The 27,717-nt window shown below is 43.7% G+C and overlaps 1 protein-coding gene across 2 annotated transcripts in view; it reads left to right on the top strand.

Annotated features, from left to right (window-relative positions):
- The window catches only part of ZC3H7A (zinc finger CCCH-type containing 7A), a 55,974-nt gene that overhangs the window by 6,145 nt on the left and 22,112 nt on the right, over window positions 1-27,717 (top strand). Inside the window, exons 1-13 of one of the 2 annotated variants that reach the window (XM_001506203.5) lie at window positions 6,930-7,028; window positions 7,832-7,933; window positions 10,743-10,782; window positions 13,086-13,283; window positions 13,863-14,021; window positions 14,507-14,587; window positions 14,676-14,714; window positions 15,019-15,052; window positions 15,608-15,894; window positions 18,260-18,467; window positions 20,814-20,878; window positions 23,247-23,430; window positions 27,276-27,437. In XM_001506203.5, coding sequence (XP_001506253.2) covers window positions 7,866-7,933; window positions 10,743-10,782; window positions 13,086-13,283; window positions 13,863-14,021; window positions 14,507-14,587; window positions 14,676-14,714; window positions 15,019-15,052; window positions 15,608-15,894; window positions 18,260-18,467; window positions 20,814-20,878; window positions 23,247-23,430; window positions 27,276-27,437 — 1,525 coding nt within the window. In that variant the 5' untranslated portion in view covers window positions 6,930-7,028; window positions 7,832-7,865. Of the gene's footprint in view, window positions 1-6,929; window positions 7,029-7,831; window positions 7,934-10,742; window positions 10,783-13,085; window positions 13,284-13,862; window positions 14,022-14,506; window positions 14,588-14,675; window positions 14,715-15,018; window positions 15,053-15,607; window positions 15,895-18,259; window positions 18,468-20,813; window positions 20,879-23,246; window positions 23,431-27,275; window positions 27,438-27,717 lie in introns of those variants that run through there. The other variant, XM_029056328.2, reaches the window with a different exon arrangement.

Genomic DNA, 27,717 nt, shown 5'->3' with positions numbered 1-27,717 from the left:
ACAAGTGGCAGAGCGGGGATTAGAACCCACGACCTCTGACTCCCAAGCCCGGGTTCTTGCCACTGAGCTACGCCGCTTGACACAATAATAATAATGGTATTCGTTAAGCACTCGGTATGTGTGAAGCACTGTTCTAAGTGCTGGGGCGGGGCGGAATACAAGGCGATCAGGTTGTCCCACGTGGGGCTCACAGTCTTAATCGCCATTTTACAGCTGAGGGAACTGAGGCACAGAGAAGTTAAGTGACTTGCCCAAAGTCACACAGTCCTCCTCCTACCCTACAGACAATTACTCTCCCCATTTTCAAAACTGTACTGAAGGCACATGTCCTCCAAGCGGCCTTCCTCGACTAAGCCCTCCTTTCCTCTTTTCCCCTTTGCTCTTTTCCCCTTCTGCCTCCCGCCGATTTGCTCCTTTTATTCACCCCTCTCTCAGCCCCACAGCACTTACGTACATATCTGTAACTTATATTAATGTCTGTCTCCCCCTCAAAGACTGTGAACTGGTTGTGGGCAGGGGATGGGTCTTCCAATTCTGTTGTTTTGTACTCTCCCTAGCACTTAGTACAGTGCTCTGCACACAGTGCTCCATAGGCACGATCGATTGATCCTACAAGCCTAGGGAGAGAGGAAGAATGTGGAAAGGGAGGAAAAGATGGGAAGTTGGCCGTTGTGGGACCGGTCAGGAAAGAGATACTCCCTACTTAAACTCCCTTCTGCCTCCAGTCTGCCAGAACTACCTCATCTGCTCCGTCTGTTTGGTCACTGGCTCTTCGTAGCTCCACTTCGTAGCTCCAAAATGAATTTAAAGTTACACCAGGAAACTCAAAAGACAGATTAATCCTTCAAAATACTAGGAAAAGTAGTAAAAACCCACGTAAGGGGAACTGAAATGCAGTATGGCACAGGGGAAGGGGTACAAGCCTGGGAATCAGAGGAATTGGGTTCTGATTGATCTTGGCTCTGCTCCCTATCTGCTGTGTGACCTTGGGTTTATCTTAATGTCTCTGTGCCTAATCTGTAAATTGGTGATTGAATCCTGCTCCTTCCTGTCCAGACCGTAAGCCCCGTGTGATTATAGAGAATGTGTCAAATGATCGTCCTGTGTCTACCCCAGTGCTTAGAACAGTGCTGGGCACACTTCTAAGTAAGTAGTTAACAAGTACCATAATTATTAGAGAAGCAGCATGGCCTGGTGGCAAGAACACAGACTTGGGAGTCAGGTCATGGGTTCTAATCCCAGCTCTGCCACCTGTCAGCTGTGTGACTTTGGGCAAAGTCATTTCACCTCTCTGTGCTTCAGTTACTTCCTCTGTAAAATGGAGATTAAGACCGTGAGCCCCACTTGGGACAACCTGATAATCTTGTATCTCCCCCAGCGCTTAGAACAGTGCTTGACACAGAGTAAGCACTTAACAAATACCATTATGATTATTACTGAGAAGGAGGAAAGGTGAGGAAGTATTGGCCTCTGTTCTTTTGTAAAAGAGGAACATAAGCGTAGTTTATATTAAGACTCGTGAGAAGATAGATGTGGGTTTGGGTCTTTTTGCTGTAGAGAGAAAATGGCACAAGGCTGGCTTTTGCAATAGTTATTTGATCATTCTTTCAGTCATCTTAAAAGTGTCCTTTGAAATACTTTGTTCACTTTGAGAGGTTGTTGCAAATATAAGCTTTTCATAAAAAGAAGAAAAAGAATCTGTTAGCATCTAAAATTCTTGCAGAACTTGAAATTAATTTCTCTTTGGCATAGCATACCGTATGTTACAATATCTTTCTTTGTAGTCTCAGCTTCTGTAGCCTTAGTTACGAAGCATCTTGCCGACCACACAAGTATGGCTAGATCTTAGCAATCCAGTAGAATATGTTGTATAACTGTCAGTTTTGGACCGTTATAGTAAAAACAGTAACTCCCCCCCACCCACCCCCAGATAGAAATCCACACATAGACCCGTGAGGGTTGGTTTCAGAGAATCTGGGCCTTAAGAATACCTTGCTAGGTAAACGGCAGCAGCTTCCCCCGATCCTTAGACAGTACCTTTGATGTTTGTAACTTCCAAATGAACAACCATGACTAAGAGGTTGATGGTTTAGCTTGAAAACATTAGGTCGTTTAATTCTTAAAAACTCAGCAATAGTCGTATCGTAGATGGGGCGGGGAGTGGAGGAGGGAAAGAGGCAAAGAATATGAATATTAATTTAGTCCAACCTTAGACTCCAAGCAGGAAGACAGCATTCAGTCAGGTGGGCTCCCATCCAAAATTGTTTTTAATTGAGCCTACTACTTTCAAATAGACTATTTATAGCCTACTGTTGCTCTTTGAATATTCAGATGCATTCACATCTTGCTCATTTGGGTTGGCTCGACTCGATCATGGTGATCTAGTACAATCAGCAGTTTTTTAGGATAGACTGGAGAACCGGTAGGGTTTCAAGAGAGGCCGAATGTAGGGGGAGAGGCAGTGTGGCCAAATGGGAAGCCCTGGTCAGGGAAGTCGGAAGTCCTGGGTTCTAATAATAACAACAATAATAATAAACTATTAAGCACTTGTTATGCGCAGAGTATTAACCCTTGGCAATGCTGTTTCTCAAGTTTCTAGTCCTCGCTCTGCCACTTATCTTTTGGGTGAGCTGGGGCAAGTCCCTTAACTTCTCCGTGCCTCCGTTTCCTCATCTGTAAACTGGGGATAAGGTGAGAGGGACTGTGTCTCATCTGATTATCCCATTCCTGCCCCAGTGTGTAGCACAAAACAAGTACTTAATAATTACCGGCGTTATTATTACTGTGAAAGACAGAGGAGACAGAGATTAACTCAAGGAGATGAACCGGGACAGGTGTTGACAGTGAAAAGACTATCTCAGAAATCCACAGCCTTGGCACTCTTCTTGACTCATTCAAACCACATATTCAGTCCGTCACCAAATCCTGTGTGTTCTGCCTTCACAACTGCTAAAATTCATCCTTCTGCGTCCAAACTCCTGCCACGCTGATCCGAGCTCTCGTCGTATCCCTCTTCGATTACTGTGACATCCTCCTTGCTGACCTCCCTTTAACTCCCCACTCCGGTTCATCCTTCCCTCTGCTGCCTGGATCATATTTCTACAGATCAGTTCAGCCCATGTTTCCTCACACCTCAAGAACCTCTAGTGGTTGCCCATCCACCTCTACATCACATAGAAACTCTTTACCGTCAGCTTTAAAACACTCAGTCACCTTGCCCCCTCCTATCTTACTCACTGATTTCCTTCTACAACCCTGCATGCAACTTACTCGCTGTACCTTGATCTCGGCTATCTCGCCCCTCACCCCTTGTCCTCCCGTGTCCTGCCTCTGGCCTGGAACTCCTTCCCCTTTCATGTCCAACAGACGATCATTCTCCCCACCTTCAAAGCCTTATTAAAAATGCATCTCCGCCAAGAGGCCTTCCCCGATTAAGCCTCATTTCCCCTATTTCCCCCTCCCTTGTGTGTCCCCCTTTCAAAATCCATCAATCAATGAATCACTCGTATTTATTATGCGGTGACTGTGTGCGGAACATGGTACTAAGTGCTTGGGAGAGTACAACAGAGCAGAGTCTGTATCTGGATTTTTACCCTCTGTTTGCCGTCGTTTCCGACCCGTAGCGACGCCACGGACACATCCCAGAACGCCCCGCTCTCCATCTGCAATCGTTCTGGTTCTGTATCCACAGAGTTTTCTTGGTAAAAATGCAGAAGTGGTTTACCATCACCGCCTTCCGCGCAGTAAACTTGAGTCTCCACCCTCGACTCTCTCCCGTGCCGCTGCTGCCCAGCACGGGAGTTTTGACTGGTAGGGGATTGCCTTCCACTCACTAGCCACTGGCCAAGCTAGGAATGGAATTGGTAAGCCTCTGCCTGACTCTCCGTCCCATAGCTGAGACTGGTAGAGGACTGGAAACTCCGGGTGCGACCCTGAGAGGACTGGAAACTCTCCAGGTACGACCCTGAGAGGGGTCCCTCTGTTTACCCTTCCCTCAATCCCACAGCATTTATTTACGTCTCCATAATTAATTTTAATGTCTGTCAATCAGTGGTATTTATTGAGTGCTTACTGTGTACAGAGCACTGTACTAAGTGCTTGGGACAGTACAATATAACAAACACATTCCCTGCTACAGTGCGAAGGGGGAGACAGGCATTAATAGGAATAAATCAATCAGAGTTATGTACATAAGCGCTGTGGGGCTGGGAGGGGGGATGAATAAAGGGAGCGAGGCAGGGCAACTCAGAAGGGAGTTGAAAAGGAAAAGAGAGTTTAGGGAAGGCCCCTTGGAGGAGATGTGCATTAAGTAACGCTTTGAAGCCTGGGAGAATAATTATCTGTTGGATATGAGGAGGGAGGGCGTTCCAAACTAGAGGCCGGACGTGGGTGAGGGGTCGACGGTGAGCTAGATGAGATCGAGACCCAGTGAGAAGGTTGGCATTAGGAGCGAAGTGTATGGGCTGGGTTGTAGTAAGAGAGCAGCGAGGGGAGATGGGAAGGGGCAAGGTGATTGAGTGCTCTAAAGCTAATGGTGAGGCGTTTCTGTGGGATACAGAGTTGGATGGACAGCCACTGGAGGTTCTTGAGGAGTGGGGAAACGGGATCTGAACGTTTCTCTGGAAAAACGATCCAGACAGCAGAGTGAAGTATGGTTCTCTGTGGGCAGGAACACATCCACCGACTCTGTTGAACTGTACTCTCCCAAGGGCATAGTACAGTGCTGTGCACACACTAAGTGCTCAGAAAATATCCCTGACTGATTGAAAAAAATGGGACAGTTGCTGAAGGGGTAGCTAGATTGAAAACTCCACTGGATTGTAAGCCCCTCGAGGTCAGAGGTCGGGTCTGTATAGCTCATCGTCGTACTCTCCCAAGTGTTTATTTCAGTGCTCTGTACACAGTAAGCGCTTGGTAAATACCGTTATTGATTGGGGGCAGTAGACTTGAGGGATGGCTTTTTCAGTGAGGTAGAGATTGAATTTTCTTGAAGGCAGAGGTGAAGGAGCCAGAAACAAGTGAGAGACAAGGGACACCTGGATGGGTATTTTATGTAGCGCGTGAACTTGCCCCACAGCCCATCCTCCTACCTGCTCCAAACCCACAAGGATAGTCGTCTTCCCCAGCCTTGGTCCTGCCGGTTGGACCGGATAAACCAGGGAAACCACTTACGCCCCTCGTGACCGTTACATATGCAACTGTCTTAGGTCCCCTGACGCCCTCCCCTCAGGGTAATCTCAGGGGGTTGGGCCAAGACAGAAGGGCAAAAAAGTGGGGCGGAGCAGAGCGGCCTCAAGAAGAAGAGCCGTGGCCGTTACAAGAATAGCCGTGGCACAGCCCCGGTCGTTATAAGAACAGTCTGGGCACAGTTCCGGCCCTTCCATGAATAGTCGGGGCATTCATTCAGCCGTATTTTTGAGCGCTTACGGTGTGCAGACCACTGTACTAAGTGTTTGGAAAGTCCAGTTGGGCAACAGAGACGATCCCTATCCAGCAACGGGCTCACAGTCTAGAAGCGGGAAGATAGACAGCAAAACAAGTAGACAGGCATCAATAGCATAAGGGCACAACCCCGGCCATTACAAGAATGTCCGTGGCACAGTCCCGGCCGTTACAGGAATAGCGTGGCACAGCCCCGACCATGACAAGTTATAGCTGTGGCACAGACCTGACTTCCATGGCATCCTGTTGGGAATGAGGACTGCTGCTCTTTTATTCACTGTAGCACTCGGTGGGCTTTTCCCTCATCCACCCTGAACCCTGTATCCTGACACTAATTATCCGACCCAACCTTCAGATTTTCCGTGACTAGAGGAATTAATGTGTAGGCATGTTAGTTCCCAGTTGAAGGTAGCAGTAAGAGAAAGGAGAAAGTATTTTAAGGCCCAAGTCAGGGCAGTGGGTTAGATTTTTAAGGGCAGGGGCGAGACATTTGGGAAGGAGGAAAAAGTGGTATTGGGCTAAGGGGAGTGGGGTCTAGGGGGCTGGAAATGGATTTTCTGACCCCTCTTATTGAGACCCAATAATAAGACCAATGAATGTCTACTTATGAGTGTGGTTTTAGTGCCCTGTTACAAGGTCTCACCTTTATCGAGGTTTTACCGGTCATTTAATATTACCAAATGAAATTTTGCTTCCTCTCTTGCATCTGGATATTTTCTTGGGGAAAAAAAGCGTGGAACAAACTCAATCTGAATTGAAAGAAAGGAAGAAAGGAAAGAGTTTAAGACAAAGCAAGGAGGTTTGAAAAATAGGGAGAGGTTATTTGGTAAGGCGTATGTATCTGAGGCCTTTTGAATGAGAGTGAGGAGATGGAATTTGCCACAAAAGGGAAGAAAGGAGAATGGACTGGGGGATGGGAATAGGAGATAATGGTGGGAGTAGATTCTGAGTCAGGTGTATCCCTTGGAGCGATCTGGTGTGCTATGGATTTTTGGATAATGACTATTAGAGATGAGGTCAACTGTATTCCCCACGTGCCACAAAGGCAGTCACTGATCATTGAACTCTGGTATATATGTTGGAGTAGTCCTTATCTCTCTCTACCTGTGAAATGAGATCATAGAGTAATCCTACTGCTCACCCCTCATGGTATTTCCATGTTGGGAGCTACTTAGATGAAGTCTTGGTAGTTAAACTTTTTTTGATCCCTTTGGTTTTAGTATGAGATATGTGGTAGGTGGTAAGGCCGAAAAGTGAAAGAGAAAATAATAATTTCTGCAGCCGTAATTTGTGAAGATAATATGAGAGGGCTATTTAAGGGTGCAGCCAACATAAAATGCGGTGTCTTCTTAGGTCATATTTTGCAGCACCTGGGCCAGGAAGCGTGTTTTAGCTAATAACGGCCGTGTACTCTTCTCAGTCCTTTTCCAGCCAGAGTGACTGCAGTGTACTCTCGTATATTGAAAGGATTGCTATTTTGTAAATCCACGTGTTAAGGTGGATTCCCCTGGGTCCTGCAGTGCGATTTGCTTATCAGAAGAAATGGCTCGTGACCATGCACGTGGGTCATTTCATTGGATAACATGGTATGCCATAACCAAAGAGGTTTGCGTTTCTTGGACGGACGTTTCCTGATTCCCTAACGACGTTCTAACTAAAATGTGTAATGAAAATTCTCATTATCACAGAACTGGGTCTATAGCTAATAATTGAAAGGGCGCCCCGGGGAATTCTGGATTTTGCTGTCGTGTCCACAGGCCTCAGCCAGTTGAACTATCAAGAGCCTTTCCCATTCTGTGGTTCTGTTGTAATGCTGCCGTGAGGCTCCTGTAAGCCTCAGAGTGGACGCGATTATCTTGAGTCTATCCCAGCGCTTAATACATAGTAAGACATAGTAAGCACTTAACAAATACCTCTATTATTATCATTAATGATAATAATCATGCTACCCCCCAATTATACCAGCTCTTGTACTTACATCTTGAAATGTGACTCATTAAGTTCAACTGATGAAGTTGTGAGTGGAATTTATCTTATGGTAGTTCAATCTGTTTCTATAAGTCCACTGTCAGATCCATTGCTACAACCCTTGTGTGGTCTGCAGATGGTTTCTAATTCCTTTGGAAAACTAGCTTTTAAAAAATGAACTTTTGGGAGATTATGTGCAGATGATATCAAGGTTTTTATGGCTGTCAGGTATTGAGGAAAGCAAAAGTTGAAGATGCTTGGGAAAATCTTTCTCCCCACCTTGTGGCCTTAACCTAGCTATCAAGGTTGTTGACCGTAAAACTACAATTATCCTACCTTTGACTGGATTTAATTCTGTGACTTTTCAGGAAAGCTTCGGTGATTTGTATACATCTTGATGTGCCCTTCCTTTTCATTTCAGAAGGTGAATTTACAAGGTTGATGTGCAGGGTAACATGTCCAGTGTGTCCGAAGACAGAAGGAACAGACAGCAGGATATTAAAAAAGGACTGCAGTTTATACAGTAAGATCTTAAAACTGAATCCCTTTTGTGATAATGAAGTGGTTGTATTATTAATAATAATAATAATAATGATAATTGTGGTATTTAAGTGCTTACTATGTGCCAGGCACTGTACTAAGCACTGGGGTAGACACAGGCTGATCAGATTGGACCCAGTCCCTGTCCCACATGGGGCTCACAGTCTTAATCCCCATTTTCCAGATGAGTTAACTGAGGCACAGAGAAGTTAAGTGACTTGTCAAAGGTCACACAGCAGACAAGCGGCGGAGCCGGTGTGACATACAACCCAGGTCCGTCTGTTTCCCAGGCTCGTGCTCTACCCACTAAGCCACGCTCTTTCTCACATTTACCCCTCTAAACCGTGAGCTCGTTGTGGGCAGGGATTGCCACTGATTACTGATATATTCTCTCCCAAGCGCTTAATAAATACCACTGAATGAAATGAATGAATTTACTGTTAAGTTCACATGTGCTGAATAGCTCTTTCCAGAGGTGCATTAAGAGAAGTTGGGGTCCCAGGCTGTGACCCTCAGTGAGGATATTATAGCGTCACCAGCCAGAGTGGCAATAGAGATCTCGGAGAGGCCCGTGGTTCCGCGCGGGGGAAAGAAAGAAGCGGGAGTCTCAGATTCAGGAGGGGCCCTGGCATTTCCTGACGTCCTTCTCGATTAATCGACAGCATTTATGGAAACACAGAGAAGATAAGTGACTTGCCCAAGGTCACCCGTCGGACAAGTGGCGGAACTGAGTCTCCTAACTCAGAGGGCTTACTTTGTGCAGAGCACCGTACTGAGTGCTTAGGGAAGTACCAATACAGTTGGTTAACACCATCCCTGCCCCCGAGAAGCTTACGGTCTAGAAGGGGAGAGGGCCATTAAAAAAAAAGTTGGAGCTAGGGGAAATGGCAGAGCATAAGGTATACACGTAAATGCTGTGGGCCTGGGGTGGATGTCAGTCATTCAGTCAGTGGCATTTACCGCTTAACCTGTGCAGAGCACTCTACTGAGCACACCTGGGACAGAGAAGACCCCTGTAGCAGTTGGAAGACACATTTTCTGCCCTCAGGGAGCCTACTCTGAACGCTTTGCTCTGCCAAGGCAGGAAGGGGGTGATGGTGGGGTGTCCCCTGTAGCCCCCTAGTCATAAACACCCCACATTGGATTTGCATCCCAAGGGTAAACATACATCCTGGCTGGCAGGCTCATATTACCTCTACACCGCTTAAGCGTCAAACATGCTTTCCCTTCACTATCACCTTAATGACTTCTCCCAAATAAGAGCCATCCAGATGATGAAGAGCTAGGAGGCGGGATGGCGATAAGCACCGCAGTTTGTGTTTCTTCACTAACCCCTGCAGGTAGGGTAACTAGGAAATGGGAGGGGGCCGAGGCGGCTCCGGTTTTACAGGAGGACCTGCGACTTCAGCCTCTCAATCCCTGTTGCCCCATTCTCCATATTCTAAAGGGCAAGGTCCCCTTTAAAAGCCAATCAGGTAGTGTTTTACAAAGAACACCGCCTTCCTAATCTCCTAGTATGATTTTGGGGATGTCTGGTGTAGGCCCCTGTAAATCAGTCTGGGCAAAGGGCTTAAAGCCCTTTGAGCCCTTTAATTAATCAGGCCCTGTTTCTTACCCTGAATGTCTGATTTCTGTGGTCTGATGTCTTGGTTACAGATGTTAAAGTTTATGCCGCTATCCTCAGAAACCTTGAACATTGTACTGGGGGGAAAAAAATTAAGCGTAGCGTAGCTGAAAGAACAGTTTTGTATAGTGAAGTCCTTTGTATTGCCGTTAGTCTTTTTTTATTGGACCTTTGCTGAAGAATAAGGTGCTATAAAAGCAGCGGTTATATCTTGAAACCAAGAAGATTTTCGATACTGGGCCATAGTTGGAGGAGTGCGTGTGAGTTCTTACAGAGAATGCTCTTTGCCCTTCCAAGTTCAAATCCTGGAATTAAAGTGCCTTGATTGAGTTCCAATTTTTCATGCAGTTATTTAATTTTTATTCAGGAACCATAGAGCCTCCAAGATTTCCTCACACCCCTCATCCGTGCCAAACATTTTTAAAGCCTCATTGTTTTTCTCGGCCTCCCAGTGGAGTTTAAAGGGTCTGACAGGCTTTGAGTTTGGAGGAGCTGGGCAGGCTGGCCCATTCTAGACACCCCATTGTTTATCCCTGGCACCGGCTAGCAGTAGTTCAAAGTTTTGTGACCTTAGGCTTTGGAAACCTCTACCAAGGGCAGAGTGTAATGCAGTAAGAACTCAATAAATACCATTGATTGACTGAGTGATTGAAGTTCCCTCGGGAAGTTCTCACGTCTAGTGTAAAGTAAAACTACTCTTTTGCCAGGTGATTATAGAATATGTATAAAACTTTGTTGTGTTTGTGTGTGTGTGAGAGAGAGAGAGAGAGAGAGAGAGAGAGAGGTATCACCCCCTCCCTATAGTTTGAAAGTCAAGTGTACTGAGGCTCCACATTACCCTTGACTAGGAGGGCCTGAAATGTGGAATCAAAGGAAAGCAGATATTTTAATTTTTTCAAATAGAATGGAAAGCTTGGCTTTCAATTTTTGGAGTACTGGCATGTATCGTTTAAGTGAAGAATAATTAAATGAAGGTGAAGTTTCATTCATTCATTCAGTCGTGTTTATTGAGCGCTTCCTGTGAGCAGAGCCCTGAACTGAGCGCTTGGAAAGTAGAATTCGGCAACAAATATTGGTAGATTGCAATGTCACAGTCGTCGATGATGGGCTTTTTTCGTTCTTGTCAATTTTGGGGAGATTTACCTTTTTTTTTTTTTTTTCTTTTTAGGTCTACTTTGCCATATCCAGGAACACAGGAACAGTATGAGGTAGTACTCCAGTTTCTGTGATGTTTTCTCAGAAGTTCTGTTTGAGTAGTTTCCCATCAGTGAATATCTTTGGAGTTAATTGGACCAAAAAACCAAAAGTCCTTAAAAACTCATCACAGTTTTTCTTCTAAAATCCTAAACATGTTCCTCTCATTAGATCACCTGTTTGGTGGTGAAACTTTAGATGAGAGATCTCAGGTGCCTTGATGTTAATGGGGTTTTTTCCCCCCATTCTCAAGTAGTACTTAAAACCATTATATAATTAGTCAGTAGTCTACATTCTATAATTAGTCGATAATTAGTCTGTTGACTAAAATGAGTCAATCAATGTGTGATATACAGTACTGGTTGCTAGACACTGTGTACTTGGGAGAGGATGACAATAGCAAGACACACTTTCCATGTCTCCCAGGAGTGTATCATTTAATCATTCTTATTGCTTGAGCACTTAACGTGTACAGGGCACTGTAGTAACCACTTGGGAGAGTATAACACGACAGTATAATAGACGCATTCCCTCTTAATGAGGGATTCCGGCAGAAATGACTTTCAAATAGTGAAATCAGAAGGGAGAACAAGGATAAGGCAGAATGTAATACAAATGCACCAGGAAGGCACAGCTGAACAAATAACTAGATGGAGGGGTAATGTTTAAACACAAGTATGTAAATATGCATGAGTTCTGATGGGAATAAAAAGCGCGAGTGCTAAGAATAAATGTTGGTCTGAGAAAACTGAGGTGTTGAGAATGGCCTCCTGAAGGAATGAGAGTGTGGGAGTTAGACTAAAATAACAGTAGCAACGTGGTAAGAAAAATGAGCCCCATCCTCATTTAGTAAAACAAACACTACTAAAGTTTACTTAAGAGAGTTGAACTGAGTTTCTGTTCATGTTCCATGAAGTAGCACTGTTACTAACGCAGTTGACGTTGATGTTGTCGGATGTCCCTCCGCCACTTCAGATTCAGCATGTCGTAACGGCGTTCTTCAACTTGCCACCCAAACCCTGCCCTCCCCCTGATTTTCCCATCACTGTAGACAGACCTGCCATCCTCCGTCTCACAGGCCTGTAACCTTGGCATTTTCCGTAGCTCATCTCTCTCATTTGACCCACGTATTCAGTCTGTCGCCAAATCCTGTCTGTTCAACCTTCATCACGTGGGTCGAAGCACTTATATTGCCGTGACTACTGCATCAGTCTCCTCGCTAACCTCCCCGCCTCTTATCTCTGCCCACTTCTTACATTCATTCAGTCGTATTTATTGAGGGCTTACTGTTTGCAGAGCACTGTACTAAGCACTTAACTTCAATGCATGCATCACTCGACTGCCCAGATAATTTATCTACAAAACCGTTCAGTCCATGCAAACACTCAGTAAATAGGATTGATCGATTGGTTGAAATACATTGCTCTGGGAAAATTCAGTTTCTCCATTTTGCTTGACGGAGAGTCATCCATGAGGTAGTCCTAACTGACTGACTAATTTTGCTTAGTTGAAATACATCTCCTTGGGAGGCGGTCTGGAAAAAGCACAAGCTTGGGAGTCAGAGGACCTGGATTCTAATCCTGTTCCACCTTGTGCCTGCTGTGTGACCTTGGCCAAGTCACTTAACTTCTCAGCGCCTCAGTTCCCTCAACTGTATAATGGGGATTCGGTCCCTGTTCTCCTTCCTACTTAGATGTGATCAGGGACTCTGTCTGACCCGAGTAGCCTGTAGGTACCCCAGTACTTAAAATAGTGCTGGACGCACATAGCAAATACTTAACAAATAATATTAATAAGGCAATTATAATGACCATAATTATTGTTATTAGTTATTATTCATTTTTTCCATTTTTCCTGACTGTTGGAGTGTTTTCCAGAAGGAGGTCCTAACTGACTAATTTTATTCTTAGTTTCTGAATCGAGCTCTCCTTCAGGAGCTTTTGCCAGTTGAAAAGCGGTCTCTAAAATTGGCGTCAGCCATGTTTTGGTTGCTCACTGAACTATTTTGGGTAGGGCCATGGGATGAGCACAGTTATTCATTCAGTTGTAGTTATTGAGCGCTTACTCTGTACAAAGCACTGTACCGAGTGTTTGGGAGAGGACAGTGTACCAATAGACAGACACATTCCTGGTCCCCAGAGAGCTTACACGAGACAGTTCGAATGGCTGCTTTCTGCTGTGTCTCAGAGACTAACTAATCTGGGGCCGTAGGGTTTTAATGACGCAGTCACCGATGGGTACTGGGCGGGTGGGCCCGGGGATTTGTAGACTGCCGGTAATGGCTTTAAAATACCAACTGTCAAATATTTTCTTTCAGGTATTCATACGTTCGCTTGTGAGGAATCTTTTCAACGAAGGAAATGATGTGTACCGGGAGTGTGATTGGAATGGATCGTTACGTCAGTACACAGAAGCTTTGAATATAGCTGATTACGCCAACGATGAAGAAATCACTATATCTAATGAAATATTAGAAAAGCTGCATATAAATCGAATCGCATGTTATTCAAATATGGTAAGCTGTTCTGTTGACTCTTTGAAAGCTGTGCTCAAGAGAAAATACTCCTGGATAGAAAAGCAAGGGCGTTTCGAAGGCACGGATATTTTTCTTGGAACTCTTTAGGTAATATGAATTGCTTTGGAAGACACACAGTTCATCGAAAATAAACGCGAGTGAAATGTTTAGGTATCAGTAGTAAGAAGAGCTAATGATAAAATGGACAAAACGCAGTCAAATGGTTTGGCTTTAGAATTTTCTGAAATGGAAGTTTCTTGTCTTTATGTGCCCCTGAGGTCAGTGGGTGAGTGAGTGAGAACTGTGAGGGAGTGCATCATCAGAACGTGTTTGCTGACTTTAAGTATGTTATCATACTTTTCATAGATCTCAATAATTGAAGCTTTGTAATTGTCCTTTCATTCGGTTTTGGAGTCCCTTTCCAAAAGGAAAGTGTTTTTCCAAAGAGGGGCTATGAATGCAAGTTGAATGGCAGCTTGCATTTTTCAATGTAAATACAATAACTGAATTTTGGGTACTCTGAAAAATAATTACTCTAGTTCAGTGTTTGACTAAGGCAGTGTTTTTTCTGTCTTACAGGGATTGCACAATGAAGTATTGGAAAACTGTGATATAGTCTTAAATTTGAATGGCAATAATTGTAGAGCTCTATATCGGAAGTCCAAAGCCTTAAGTGATTTAGGAAAATATGAAGAGGCTTATAATGCTGTAGCAAAATGCTCTTTGGCTGTACCTCGGGTATGGATATACATTTTTTATTTCTATGTTTATTTCTATGTTCTTAGGGCCTCTTCTTTGCAGTACACTAGTGCAGCTCTGTGTTAGGGTGAAATTGATCTGAATTAGATTTATTTTCTCAATTTGGATATCCATACTAGAACATTATATCAATAACTCCTATTTGAAACTTTGATTTGCTTTAATTTTTTTAGGTATTTCAAAGTATTCATCTTACCTTTTCTTCCAGGATAATAGCCATTAGGTACTCAGAACTACAACAGGTATTCAGGAAGGACTTATTTGGAAGAGCTGTTTGTTTTATTTTAGATCTGTAGCGACTTTTGTAGTTACAAGAAAATGTTGCTTTATTCTTATTGTCGTACTTCATGTCTAAGTAGAATTCCCTACAAGTTTTTCCCTTATATCGTAGGGTGGTTTTCCTGCTTTCTCAGTTGTATATGGGGGGATAACACTTGATGTGCTATTGGGTTCCTATCTTTCAGGATGAGTGTGTAATAAAATTAACTCAAGAACTGGCTCGGAAATTGGGATTTAAAATAAGGAAAGCATATGTAAGAGCAAAGGTAAATTACATCATTTTACCTGCCCTGGTTTTAATTTGAAAACTTTAAACAATTGACGTGTTTAACTGTTTTGCTCATTTCATTTCAGCCACCTTTGAATTCAGTTCCTGGAGAAGTAGCAAACAAGGTAATGCTTTTTGTTCCACAAATTGCAATGTGACATTTTCTCTGAATCTGAAGAGTGGATATATCTTCTTGAAATGAATTGAATATGGAGAAGAATCTTACTCTAAATGTATGTAATTAGCTATTGTTTCCTTGTGTAATTAAGCGACATCAATTAATATGAATGTTAGTTGTTCCTATACTGAATTTTTGTTTTTTAAAATGAAAAAATGAGTTTTCTGTAAAAAAGAAAATTAGTACTTCATATTGTGCTTATGGATATGCTTTTGAAAATGTTATGACGTACTCTTTGTTTTGTCTTCTAGGATTCAAATTGTTCTGTAGAAGATATAGAGTCAGGTGAGCTTTTTTGAGCAATCATATCCTTCTAATAGGAGATGCCCCATTCATAGCTTACCAGGTTTCAGAGTATTGAAAAGCTAGCTAAATTGCCATGTTTTCCCTTAAGTGTTAGTGTTTTTAACGATGGGGAAAAAAATTTAAATCAATTTTTGATCACCCTCAGTTATGGAAGGACAGAGAGCGTAATTGGAACTGAGAAATACCAAACCACATATCAGTGAGTTTTAGGTTTCTCTTGGATCCTTCTTTTTACCAGGCTATTCCCCTTCATAGCAAGCAAATTGACTGGCTTGAGTTTTACTTCCTTTCTCTGTCCCTGGATACCCTTAGTGGATATGAGAAAAGACAGTGAAGTGTCCAAAAAGGGGGAATCAAGAGGGGCAACTCAGAAACAAGATCTTCAGTCTCCGTTTAAATGAGAATTGTCTGGATAGTTCGGCTCTTTTTCTGGCAGTTTCTCTTCCTCTCCGTAGCCATTGAGGGCTGATATATATATTGCTTATAAATTGAAGAAGAATTCACCGCACCTGATCCTCTCATTCGATATTACAGATTTAATAGATCAGAAGCAAGAAGCTGCTCCAGTTATTGCTTCGCCATCCCCAACCGATTTTACACCTGAAGTATCGAATGAATCTGTTCCAAACCCTAACGCAGCTATGGTTTCCATCTTGCCGCATCAAATGGAAAAACCCCTGCTGCCTTCTGCAGTATTGGCAAATGGAGCAAAGGTTCCCTTCACTATGGCTGAAGAGTTTTTAGATGATGGAGATAGTGTTTTTGGAGATGAATTAGATGAACTGCTCGATTCTGCACACGAAACTGATGAAACTGTAGCAGTAAGTCTTAGTGTTTCATTTACCTCTTTCTTCTGAAGGGAATCTTGGTAAAACTATTAACCGACTGTCCTGCATTACTTAACTAGTAGGTGTTCATGTACGCAACCTCATGTCTCCCTTATTTTTCGTGGCATAACTTCCGGCGGATAGGCGGGTAAACTAAGTCCATCTAAAGTTTTATTTTTCCCAAAATGGGTTCGGTCCCAGAGCTCCACGGGATGAGCCGAGTGTTAATCTCCCTGCCTCTTTCTCCTCTCCCCAGTCCGTGGCCAAAAGGACTCTGTGAGCACATCTGGCTTCCTGAGTCTACTGAGGCCAGAGCCCAGCATGAGCCAGTTTGGAATTGAGAGTCTCAGCGGGTTGTTGCAAAAGCCTGGTCTGTTCAGCCATATTTTGGCAGCGTTTTGTGGCTATGACGAGGCTGAACTTGCCTTAATTTCTCAGTTACTGTGTCTGAACGCGGGTGTCTCTGCTGTATTTTTCTCAGTTATAGACAGGGCTGACAACCCCCAGATCTTCCAGGGAGGAAGGCTCAATAATAGTAGTAATTGTGGAATTTTGTAACGCTTCCTGTGCGCCAAGCACTGTACTAAGCACTGAGGTAGATACAAGGTCATCAAGTCCCACCTGGCGCTCACAGTCTAAGTAGGAGGTGGAACAGATGTGGGAATCGCCATTTGCAGGGGAGGAAACTGAGGCCCAGAGAAGGGAAATGACTTGTCCAAGGTGTCATAGCAGGCGAATGGTGGATCAGAACTCAGGTCCTCTGGCTTCCAGGCCGATGCTGTATCCACTAGGCCGTGCACACGGGTGCGAGACTGCCGGCCGCGCAGTGTCCAGACTTCCAGGAGGTTGTTTGGTGCGTGGATTGGAAATGCCTGACGTTTTACTCCCGCAGGCATAACGGTACCCACAGCTCCTGGGCAACTCTTTAAAGTTTTCTCAAGCTTAGAACTTTCGAACAGTAGCCAAATTTTTTTTTATACCATTTCCCTACTTTTTAGTCTGGAAATCCAAAGTCAAATCAAGGCAGAACAAATTCACGCAGGGTGAGACGCTCACATTCAGGTTTCAGAATACCTTATTTCGAGGTCAAATCCTCGGTTTCATTTTGAAAATCGGTTTGGAGTTTGTAAAAATTTACCGTGGCAAAAAATTTTGAATTTAAAACTTTTAAAAGATTAGCTTCTTAGTAGACGATTCAAATGCAAAACTCTTCACCCTCCCTTTAGAGTAAGCTCACTGCGAGCGGGGAACATATCTAACAACTCTATACTTTCCCAAGTGCTTAATACAGTGCTCTGCACACAGTAAGCACTCAATAAATGCATTGATTTTACCCTTGGTAAACTTATGCATAGTAACTACTATCAGGAGATTGTATAAGCGCTCAATAAAAGCAGTTGGTAAAATTGTGCATAGTAACTACTATCATGGGATTATGTAGAATCATTAAAGATACTGGTTAGTCGCTGTCGTTGCAGTTTTTACCATCAAAAATTGGAGAGACAGTCTTTCTTCTGAGATAATTCTGTCCTTTTTCATAGTCTTCATTGCCAGTACCTCAATTTGCATTCTGCTACTCCTCAAGCACCCCCCAAATCTGCATGCAAATCATTTCTAACAGCTTCCTTTCTATTAAAATGCTCCTCCTGAGTGGTCAGTAAATACTAGACTAGCCCTAACAATAATAAAAATGGTGGTATTAAGAGCTTACAGTGTGCTGGGCACTGTTCTAAGCGCTGGAGTAGGTAAAAGGAAATGGGGTTGGACACAGTCCCTATCCCACAGTGGGCTCGCAGTCTCAGTCCCCATTTTAAAGATGAGATAACTGAGGCTCAGAGAAGGAAAGGGGCTTGCCCGAGATCACAAAGCAGACAAGTAGCGGAGCCGGAATTAGAACCCACGACCTTCTGACTCCAGGCCCGTGCTCTATCCACTCCGCCATGCTGTTTCTCATAGCCCTACCAAATGTTTCTTGACTCGAGTTTTAAAATGTCATAACTTAGTCTAATAACTAGGCGGTTGATGACTTGATTTCCAATGGGCATTTTTAAAATTTTTTGTTAAACACTTTCTAATATGCCAGGCACCGTACTAAGCTCCGGGCTAGATACAAGCTAATCAGGTTGGGCACAGTCCCCTGTGAGGCTTTTACAGCCTTAATCTCCATTTTGCAGATGAGGTGACTGAGGCTCGGTGAAGCCAAGTGTCTTGCCCAAGGTCACATAGCCGACAGGGGTCGGAGCTGGGATTCGAACCCAGGTCCTCCTGACCCCCAGAGCCGTGCTCTGTCCAGTAGACCACGCTGCTTCTCGTAGCATCTCAGCTAATTGGACTAATGGTTTTCTTCTTTTCCTTCCAGTCATCCACCATAGCCAGAGGGTCCCTTCCCACTGTGAGTGCGTCAACTAGCATCCCCTTTTCATCTCCTTTATTAGGAACATTATCAGTTGGTGCAGGATATGTTCCGGCTGCAGTTCCTTTTTCAGAAATATATCCACAACCTTTGGCTTCTTCTTTGGAAACTTTTTGTTCTTTAAATTCTTTTTCGATGAGCGATTCCAAAAAAGGTAAGAATTGGTGTCTGCATTTTAACCATTTCAGTTTCATCTCTAGAAAAGAGACATAGTATCTGTGTATGTTTCTATGTCTTCCTATAAATCAATCGATAATAGAGAGTGAAATGGATGTTTTAGAATTGTAGATAATAATGTTAATGTTTTAAAGATTATTTTGAAAATAGACAGTGATTTACTTAACATTTAAAAATGTCTGATTCCTGTGGAGTAAAATAAATCTCCTTTCTGTTGCAATCTATTGCATCAGCGCTTTTTATTTTCTCCTTTCCATAGAGCTAATCTTTATAGTGAGCATGACACAGTAATTATAAGCAGAATGATTAGTGTAAACATGTATTGAATGAACCCAAAATTTTAATTTTCAGTTCCATTAAAAGAAAGGGTAAAACCTCTGGAAAATCAGAATTAAGAAAAGAGTAGAACTTTGACTTTTTTTTAGGATAAAATGGTTTCAAAACTTGCCAGCCAACATGGTACTCAAGAGAATAGCCAAAAGGAATTTTGTTGGATTTGAACTTCGAGAGAACAGTCCTCTTAAAGAGTAACCTAGAGAGGGCCCTAGACCTACATCTAGGCAGTCAATAAATATGAATTAAAGCGAGCTCAAGCTAGGCAAACCTAGTAAGAAAAAGAGCTTGTCCTAACGCATTTCAGATTTCATCGGGCATTTCTTGCTTGTAGATCAATCTGAGGTCCAGGAAAGAAGTGGCGGCTGGGCGTGACTTTTTTTTCTTTAATCAAAAACCCGTGGGATTTCTGAGCCCAGGACTTGGTCATCATTATATATGGGTCCCTTGGGTGACGGTCCCAAGCCAGACTAGCCCCTCACATGCAGGGTTGAAATTTCCAGGAAGCTTGGGAACTGGCCATCTGCTGCTCACTCCTCAGAACTTCTGAAGAAAGAGCTATTGTTTGTATTTATAAAAAATTATGTGTCAAACACTAACCTAGATGGTATCAGGCCAGCCAAGTGCATAGGAAGAATGGGACGAGATGGTATGGAAACCAGAAAGACACTAAAAACTCTAGGGGCTAGAGAGGAGGTCAGACTTTGCAAGACTTTCCTGACAGAAGGAAAGTACACTTTGGTCACTCTGAGGTTAAGAGTAAGGTAAGAATTGTGCCTGCATTTTAACCATTTCAGTTTTATCTCTAGAAAAGAGAAGTAGTATCTGTGTATGTTTCTGTGTCCTATAAATCAGTCGGTGATAGAGAGTGAAATGGATTGTAGATAATGTTTTAAAGATTATTTTGAATATAGATAGTGATTTACTTATCATTTATAAATGTGGAAGCCTGTGAAAGCCGTGCCCTCAGAGGAGCTGCTAAGGGAAGTATGGCAGTGTTTCAAGGGGACACAAACCTTGTATTTAAATTAAAAAGTGTGAGATTGGGGCTGTGCGTTTATTCTCGGATGGAATGGGAATTTCCACTGTGTACCTAACGTTCTCTTGAAATCTTCATGCTAAGTAAATATCACCTGTTTATAACCAAAGAGAATGTCTGGGAATAATCGGTGTTTGGTGAACCTGCTAATCAAGAAAGGCTCATTATCTCAGGAAAGGGCTAGAGGAGTAGGCATTTCCTCCCAGTCTCAGCGGCAGGACTAGAAACTTCCAGTGCCCTCCAGGGATGCTAAGTTTAACAGTCATGGAATAGTGGCTGCAAACTACATGGGCCATCTGAGATATGGGCACTCACCTCCCCACTACTGCTAAGGATATTTTTTAATTTAGAGCAGTGATTGTGGCCAATATAGGGGTTGGGAGAGCAGTGAGTGCTGTCGAAATGGACATGGAAAACTTCCTTGGGAATAGTGGACCCCTTATGGCCGAGGGGGCAAGCCCTGAGAGCCCGGGGGCCCGTTTCTTTCAACGGCGAGACTCTGTTGACAACCTTAAGGAACTGAAAACATGTAACATGAGAACACTGAATTTTAAAACAGTACCTCGTGATAAAAATATGTGCACTTTATAGTTTAGAAGGCAGTTTTCCTACTTTCAGTATTAACCCCCTACATCCTTTATATTTTGGTGCTGCTGTTGTAGAATTTGGTAGTCCTTCCTTGCCGAAATTAATTTTAGAAGGTTCCTTGAATGTTGTTGTTTTATTTTATTAGTGTCTTATTTAATATCCTTGATTGGTGGAAAGACTAAATTTCTACAAAACTGTTAGAAACAATTCTTAACGTGATGACTGAAACGGGCTCACTGATGTTGGGATAGGAATATGGGGTAAGGAGAGGAAAAGAAAGGGCTACTGAACTACTCAGCCAGTAAATCTTGTTCCTAAATAGCAATGTAAAATTTATTGCGAGATTTTTTTCTCTTATTTTAGATCTACCCACCTCAACCTCTAGAGATGGAACACTACATAACAGCAATAATTCTTCTCTTTTACTTGTAAGTGTCGTTTACCTCTCTTCTTAACCTATTTTTAAAGCTAAATTGAGGAGACTCTTGAGAGATGTCATGACTGTAGGTCAGACCAGTGGTCCGTCCAGCTAGATATTGTATTCAACAGTTAGCAAACAGTTTGCTTGGAGAAGTATTATAATAGTTGCCCTCCTGGGCATCCATCCTGATGATGTGCCCTCTAGCACCCTTCAACGTGGCCTAGTGGGTAGAGCATGGGCTTAGGAGTCAGAAGGTCATGGGTTCGGATCCTGGCTCTGCCACTTATCTGCTTTGTGGCTTTTGGCAAGTCACTTCGCTTCTCTGTGCTCAGTGACCTCGTCTGTAACACGGGGATTAAGACTGTGAGCTCAGTGTGGGACAGGGACTGTGTCCAACCCAATCTGCTTGCATTTTTCGCCCCCAGTCCCCCGCCCCAAACGCTTAGTATAGTGCCTGGCACATAGTAAGTGCTTAACAAATACCACAATTATTATTCTCCCTCTACATCCCTACTACTCTCTAAAACCCAATTGGAACTCTCTTGTCCAAATGCCTTTTGATCCAACTGAGAATTTTGCCCTGCAGAGTGTTCTGTAATAATGGATTCTGTGTTTACTACTTGCTGGGCAAAGAAGTATTTCCTTTTGTTTGTTTAATCCCTTTTGTTTGGAGAAGCGGCATGGCCTAGTGGATAGATCAAGGGTCTGGAAGTCAGGCGAGTTCTAATCCCGACTCTGCCGTATGTCTGCTGTGTGACCTCGGGCAAGTCCCTTAGCTTTCCGCCTTTTCCTCTCCATCCAAACAGCTATCACGTTAATCCAAGCGCTTATCGTATCTCGCCTTCATTACTGCATCAGTGTACAGTCCCGTGGAGTTTGATTGTGTTATGGCCAAGTCACATCCTTATGTCACAGTGTTCCCCTATTTTTTCCACTCAGGTTTTCACAAAAAATGTTACACTGTGACAGGAATGAACAAATGTTTAAGGAACTCAGTTTTGAATTTAGGGGTTTTTAAACATTAGCAGTGTTTATTGTAGAACATGGAGCGATTTTTGAGGATTATCAGAAGACTGAAGAAATGCTGTACACAGTGACACAACTATGAATTTGTCGTATTAATTGAGCATTTACTAAGTGCAGAGCACTGTACTAAGTACTTAGGAGAGTATAGTGTGATAATACAGGAGAGACATTCTCTGCCCACAACAATCTTAGCACCTAGCTAGAAGTCCTACTCTTAGGGTCCTTGGAAAGAGGGAGATTTGATTGTCAGCAGTCTCCTGTACTTGCTCCCTTTCCACCTCATGTTGCATGTCCATTTTGCCTTGTGTGCTCTCCCCGGAAGGTGCAGTCGCCTTGCGGCACACTGGTGAGAAAGTGAGAACCTTAACTACCCCAAATGAGCTGGAGCATGGTCAGACTTGTCTCTTGTGTGACCTTGAGCAAGTCACTTAACTTCTCTGTGCCTCAGTTACTCATCTGTAAAATGGGGGTTGAGCCCTATGTGGGACAGGGACTGTGTCCACCCCGATAGTCTTGCATCTCGAGAACAGTGCCCGTAAGCGCTTAACGAACACCACTGTTATTTTTATTATTATTCCCGTTCGATGCAGTCCCTTCAGCCAGGCCTTCCCTGTCATCCCACATCTCTTCCTTCTCCCCAATGCCCCCATGACCCATGAGGGAAGACAGAGCAAACTAGGCGCTCACAGCCAACCTCACTCAGGCGAGATTTCTAGGGGTAGAAGTCTCGGGTCGCCAGCAGCCTAGAGGCGTCTCAGCTAGTACGAGTGCAGGTCTCGGCTCTCTGCTGTATTTTCTGGTGGTTAAAACTGCTGCTGGGTGATAGGCCACCTGAGCTGCCTCTGTTATAATGCGGGTGGGAGTTTTCAGCTCCATTCTTGATAGCTGGAGGCAGAGAAGGTACATGAAGGCCATATGGACTGTTGCTTGTTAGGCCCGCTACATCGTTCCCTGTGCGTTCTCTCCCTTTCTCCCTGCATTTTGAGGTCTCTGAAATTTGGGAAGGTGGAGCAAGTGTGGGAACAGGAAGAGGGAAGCCATTCTGGGCCCCTCTCTTTGTTTTTTTCTCAGCTCACCCTGTCTCACCAGTAGCTCAATTCTGGAAAAGGAAAAGTTACCACTTGTAAAGTAGGGAAAAAGGATGTCTCTGGGAATGTCAAGTTAGATTTGAATTTCAGCTTCAGTAACGGGGATGCCAACAAGACCAGATCACCAAATAAGCCCGAGTAGGAACCACTTTGGCCGTACAAAGAAAAGAATTAACTTCATCCGAATTGATTTTCTTCATTAATGTCGTTATGGCAATACGGAATTGACCCGCACCTTTTTTTATTTGCTCCTTTATACAGCTAAATGGACCGGGTGGTTTGTTTGGTTCTGAGAATTTCCTGGGAATTTCAGGTCAGCCACGAAATGATTTTTCAAGCTCTAACAATAGAGGAGCTTCGAATATAACTTCATCACTTGCTATAAGAAATCCCTTGGAAGGAACTCACGAGTTGCGGCAGGCGTGCCCGCTGTGTTTCAAAACAGGTGAGAATCGACTTTAGGGAGGATACCGTTTGGTACTGGTTTGCTTGAGAACTGAAGTCGTGATGGTGCAGAGTAATATGAATGAAATTTGTAACGTTAAATGCAGCTTTAACAAGGGAGTTGCCACGCAATAAAATGGGGATTTGTCATATCCTTGTTTTGTACTTCCCAGGCACTTAATGCCTTCAACTAGGAGGCTCTCGGTAAACACTCCTATCATCGGTACTGTTGGGCAAGTGAAAGAAAAGTGGAAATAGTCTGTAGTGGGAGTTTTTGTGAATTTAAAGTTTTTCAGGAACATAACCTCCACATTATAGAAGAACTTACTGAACTGTAAACGTGTATTCTCCTGTCTTGGTCCTCTCTGTGTACATTGAGCTAAACTGTACCTTCCTCGTTTGCTCTCCTTCGTCTCTGACGGTCTCGTAGCATCCGTTTATAGTAGGCTAAGCCGTTTCCAAGGGAGCCAGAAACTGCTGTAGCCATCATCTGTTCTCTGGGTGGCTTCTCGTGGGCTTGCATTTTGACTGAAGCTTTGGTAACGCCAGTATAGAGCAAAAGTTTCCTTCGGGCCGCCTCGGGCAACGGGAGAGCAGGAAAAGGGTAGTTGCGGGGCCGTAGTATTTTTAAACCATGTCTTGTTAAGGGAATTAACCTCAAGAAGGGGAGAAAGTACTATATTTGAATTACCCCAAATCTCATTAGTATTTCATTCATTCATCGAATGTATTAAGCGCTTACTGGGTGCAGAGAATTGTACTAAGCACCTGGGAAAGAACAGTACAAAAGTAAGCAGTGACAATCCCTGCCCACAACAAGCTCACGGTCTAGAACGGGGGAAGCGGACATCAATATAAATAAATAAAATTACAGATATATCCATAAGTGCTGTGGGGCTGGGGACGGGGGAGAAGAGCAAAGGGAGCAAATCAGGATGACGCAGAAGAGTGTGGGAGATGAGGAAAAGTGGGGCTTAGTCTGGGAAGCCTCTTGGAGGAGATGTACCTTCGATAAGACTTTGAAGAAGCGTGGTGGGGAGAGTAATTGTCGAATTTGAGGAGGGAAGGGCGTTCCAGGCCAGAGGTAGGACGTGGGCCAGTGGTCGGCAGCCAAACTGGTGAGATGGAGGAACAGCGAGAAGGTTAACACCAGAGGAGCAAAGCAATAAAGTAAAATAGCCAAGATTATTCTGATCTCTGATTTACTGTGCTTGTTAGCTTTTGTGATGTTTAACTTTTTAAAAGTCATCTAAAATCTAATGCTTTATCTTATACTTTCCCTCTACTGAAGCTATGCTACTCATGAGTATTCATTTTTGATTTCACTTTTTCCCCCCCCTCAACCCTTCTTTCCCCCTTCCTTCTCAGGGGAGGCAGTTTGGCGAAGCGGCAGGGCGCTGGTCTAGAAGCCGGAGGACCCGGGTTTGAGTCAGATCTGTGCCGTTAGCCTGCTGTGGGACCACGGACGAGTCACTTAACTTCCCCGTACCCCAGTTTCCCCATCTGTCAAATGGAGATAATAATGCCTGCCTGTCTCCCTGCCTCATAGGGTTGTTTTGAGGGTTGAAATGAACTAATTAATGTGAGAGCGCTTTGGTAGTAAAAGTGCTATAGCAAACTAAGGTATTATTATCTCCTCATCAAACACAAACTCCTCACCATGGCTTTAAAACACTGTCACCTTGCCCCCTCCTGCCTCACCTGGCTACTCACCTACTACACCCCAGCCCACACACTTCGGTCCTCCAATGCCAACCTTCTCACTGTCCCTCGATCTCATCTATCTCGCCTCCGACTTCTTGCCCACATCCTACCTCTGGCCTTGGAACTCCCTCCCTCCTCATATCAGGTAATTGCCCTCCTCCACCTCAAAGCCTTATTGAAGGCACATCTCCTCCAAGAAGCCTTCTCTTACTAAGCCCTCCTCTCCTCTTCTTCCGTTCCCTTCTGCATCGCCCTGACTCGCTCCATTCATCCTCCCTCCCATCTCCACAGCTCCAGGCACAGAGAAGTTAAGTGACTTGGCCAAAGTCACACAGCTACCAAGTGGCGGAGCCGGGATTAGGACCCACGACCTCAGACTCCCAAGCACCTGCTCCTTCCACTGAGCCACACCGCTTCTCATCGTGCTTACCCTGCTGCTTATCCTATCCTACCTCGATTACTGCGTCTGCCTCCTCCCGGCCTCCTGTTTCTCCCCACTCCGCTCCGTACTTCAGTCTGCTGCACAGATCATTTATCAACAGAATGTTCAGTCCATGTCTCCCCACTCCTCAAGAACCTCCAGTGGCTGCCTATCCACCTCCTCATCAAACAGAAGTTCCTTACCATTGGCTTTAAAGCACTCAATCACCTTACCCCATCCTACCTCCCCTCACTGATCTACTACATCCCAGCCCACACATTCCACTCCTCTAGCTCCAGTTTATTCGCTCTGCCCCGATCTCATCTACGTCGCCTCAGTCCCCTTTCCTATGTCCTCTCCCTGGCCTGGAACTATCTCCCCCTCCACGTACACCAGACCACCACTCTCTCCACCTTCAAAGCACCATTAAGGTCACATTTCCTTCCAAAGGCCTTCCGCCATTCAGCCTCTTTTTCCCCGCTCGCTTGCCCTTCTGTGTCATCTATGCACCTGGATCTGTGACTTTTGTACGTTTGATATTTGCCCCACCCCCAGACTCACAGCACTTATGGACATATTTTTAATGTATATATCGTAAGTTATTCGTATTAATGCGTATTTCCCCCTCTAGACTTGATATGGACAGGGAATGTGTCTGCTAATTCAGTTGTATTCTTCTCTCCCAAATATAGCACTCTGCCCATAGTAAAGCCTCAAGAAATACCACTGATTGTTTCATTTCTCACTCAGATATTTAGTTCCTCCTTTTCATCTGCTTCCTTAAGACCCTCACCCCCCCCTTTTGACTTTTTGACTTAGTTTTGTCCCGCTCTCTGACCCCGTCTTTGCATCTGCACATCGCACAGCTCTGTTTCTCTTTGTGTGCCTTCAGATACCTTTGTCTTGCCCATGTAAAGTAGCTGTAGATGTTTACTGACACTTTTGGGTACTAGAGAATACATAATAACCTCCTTCCGTCGTGTTTTCTGTTGATAAGCAAAGTTAGACAGCATCTTACCCCCTCCCTTTTTAATGTAATGTTTGTTAAGATATAATGTTTATGATCACGTTAACCATTCATAGCTCTTGAATACTCGATATTAAGAATTTATTTTAAAAGATCAGGGTTTTAATTATATATGTGTGCTTGTTCTTGTGCTTGGCACATAGTGAGCGCTTAAATATCATCATCATTATTATTTTTTGTCCTAAGATTTTACAGAAAATGTTCTATCGAGAGCATATAGTATTGTTATTTGTAATTGATTTTCATAAATGAAAGGAGACTATTTAACATATGCTAGTAGGTATTCAGAAATCATCATTGGCAGAGCTGAGGAACCTCTGTAAACACATTTTTGAGCCCTCCTATATGTTGGGCTGTGTTTCCATTGGTGGTTAAAGCCCTCAAGTGGACGCCTTCTATTAAGCAATGTAAATTTGTCCAGCATTACATTTTTTGTCCCAGAGATGTCTTTCTGTTGGCAAGGAAAGAGCATGAAGAGTGGAGGCTATTGACCCAATCTTGTGTTACCTAAGGCTGGAATGTTTCTGTGCTGTCTTTTTAATACCATGTAGTTGATTTTCCATTTTGTTTAATACTGAAGGACAGGGTTTTGTGTGCCTAGCGCTCAGTAGAAACTGTGTCTAGGTCTGTTAGCGAATGCGTCTAGATCTAAAATTAATACCTCTATATAAATATGACCGATTTTCTATTTCAGGTCCGAAATTAATGGATTTCACCTACATTCCCAATTTAGAACATAAATGTAAGAAAGATATTTTGATTGGTAGAATAAAAAACGTTGAAGATAAGTCATGGAAAAAGATACGGCCGAGACCAACTAAGACCCATTATGAGGGACCTTATTATATATGTAAAGGTATGTATTTTGAATACGTATGTGGTGGACTTCCTTTGTTGAGAAGATGGTGATTTCAGGGGAGGACTGGAAAGGGAGTTCAGTGTAGATGAGGAACCACCTCTGGGGGAAGACAGAATATTTGGATGAACACCCCACAATATGCGAAACCCAGGAATACACCCTGCACTATTTCTTGGCTTATCCCAGCAAACGTAAGCCCTACCCCCCAGTGTTTCATCCAGTCCCTGCCAATGAATCATTTTCTTCCTTTCTCCACCTTCTTCCCACCATCCCACAT

This window comes from Ornithorhynchus anatinus, chromosome 2 (assembly GCF_004115215.2).
Source record: "Ornithorhynchus anatinus isolate Pmale09 chromosome 2, mOrnAna1.pri.v4, whole genome shotgun sequence".
In the NCBI taxonomy this organism is placed as follows: Eukaryota; Metazoa; Chordata; class Mammalia; order Monotremata; family Ornithorhynchidae; genus Ornithorhynchus; species Ornithorhynchus anatinus.
Note: the sequence above shows the minus strand (reverse complement) of the source record. Positions and strands in the feature narration are given on the sequence as shown.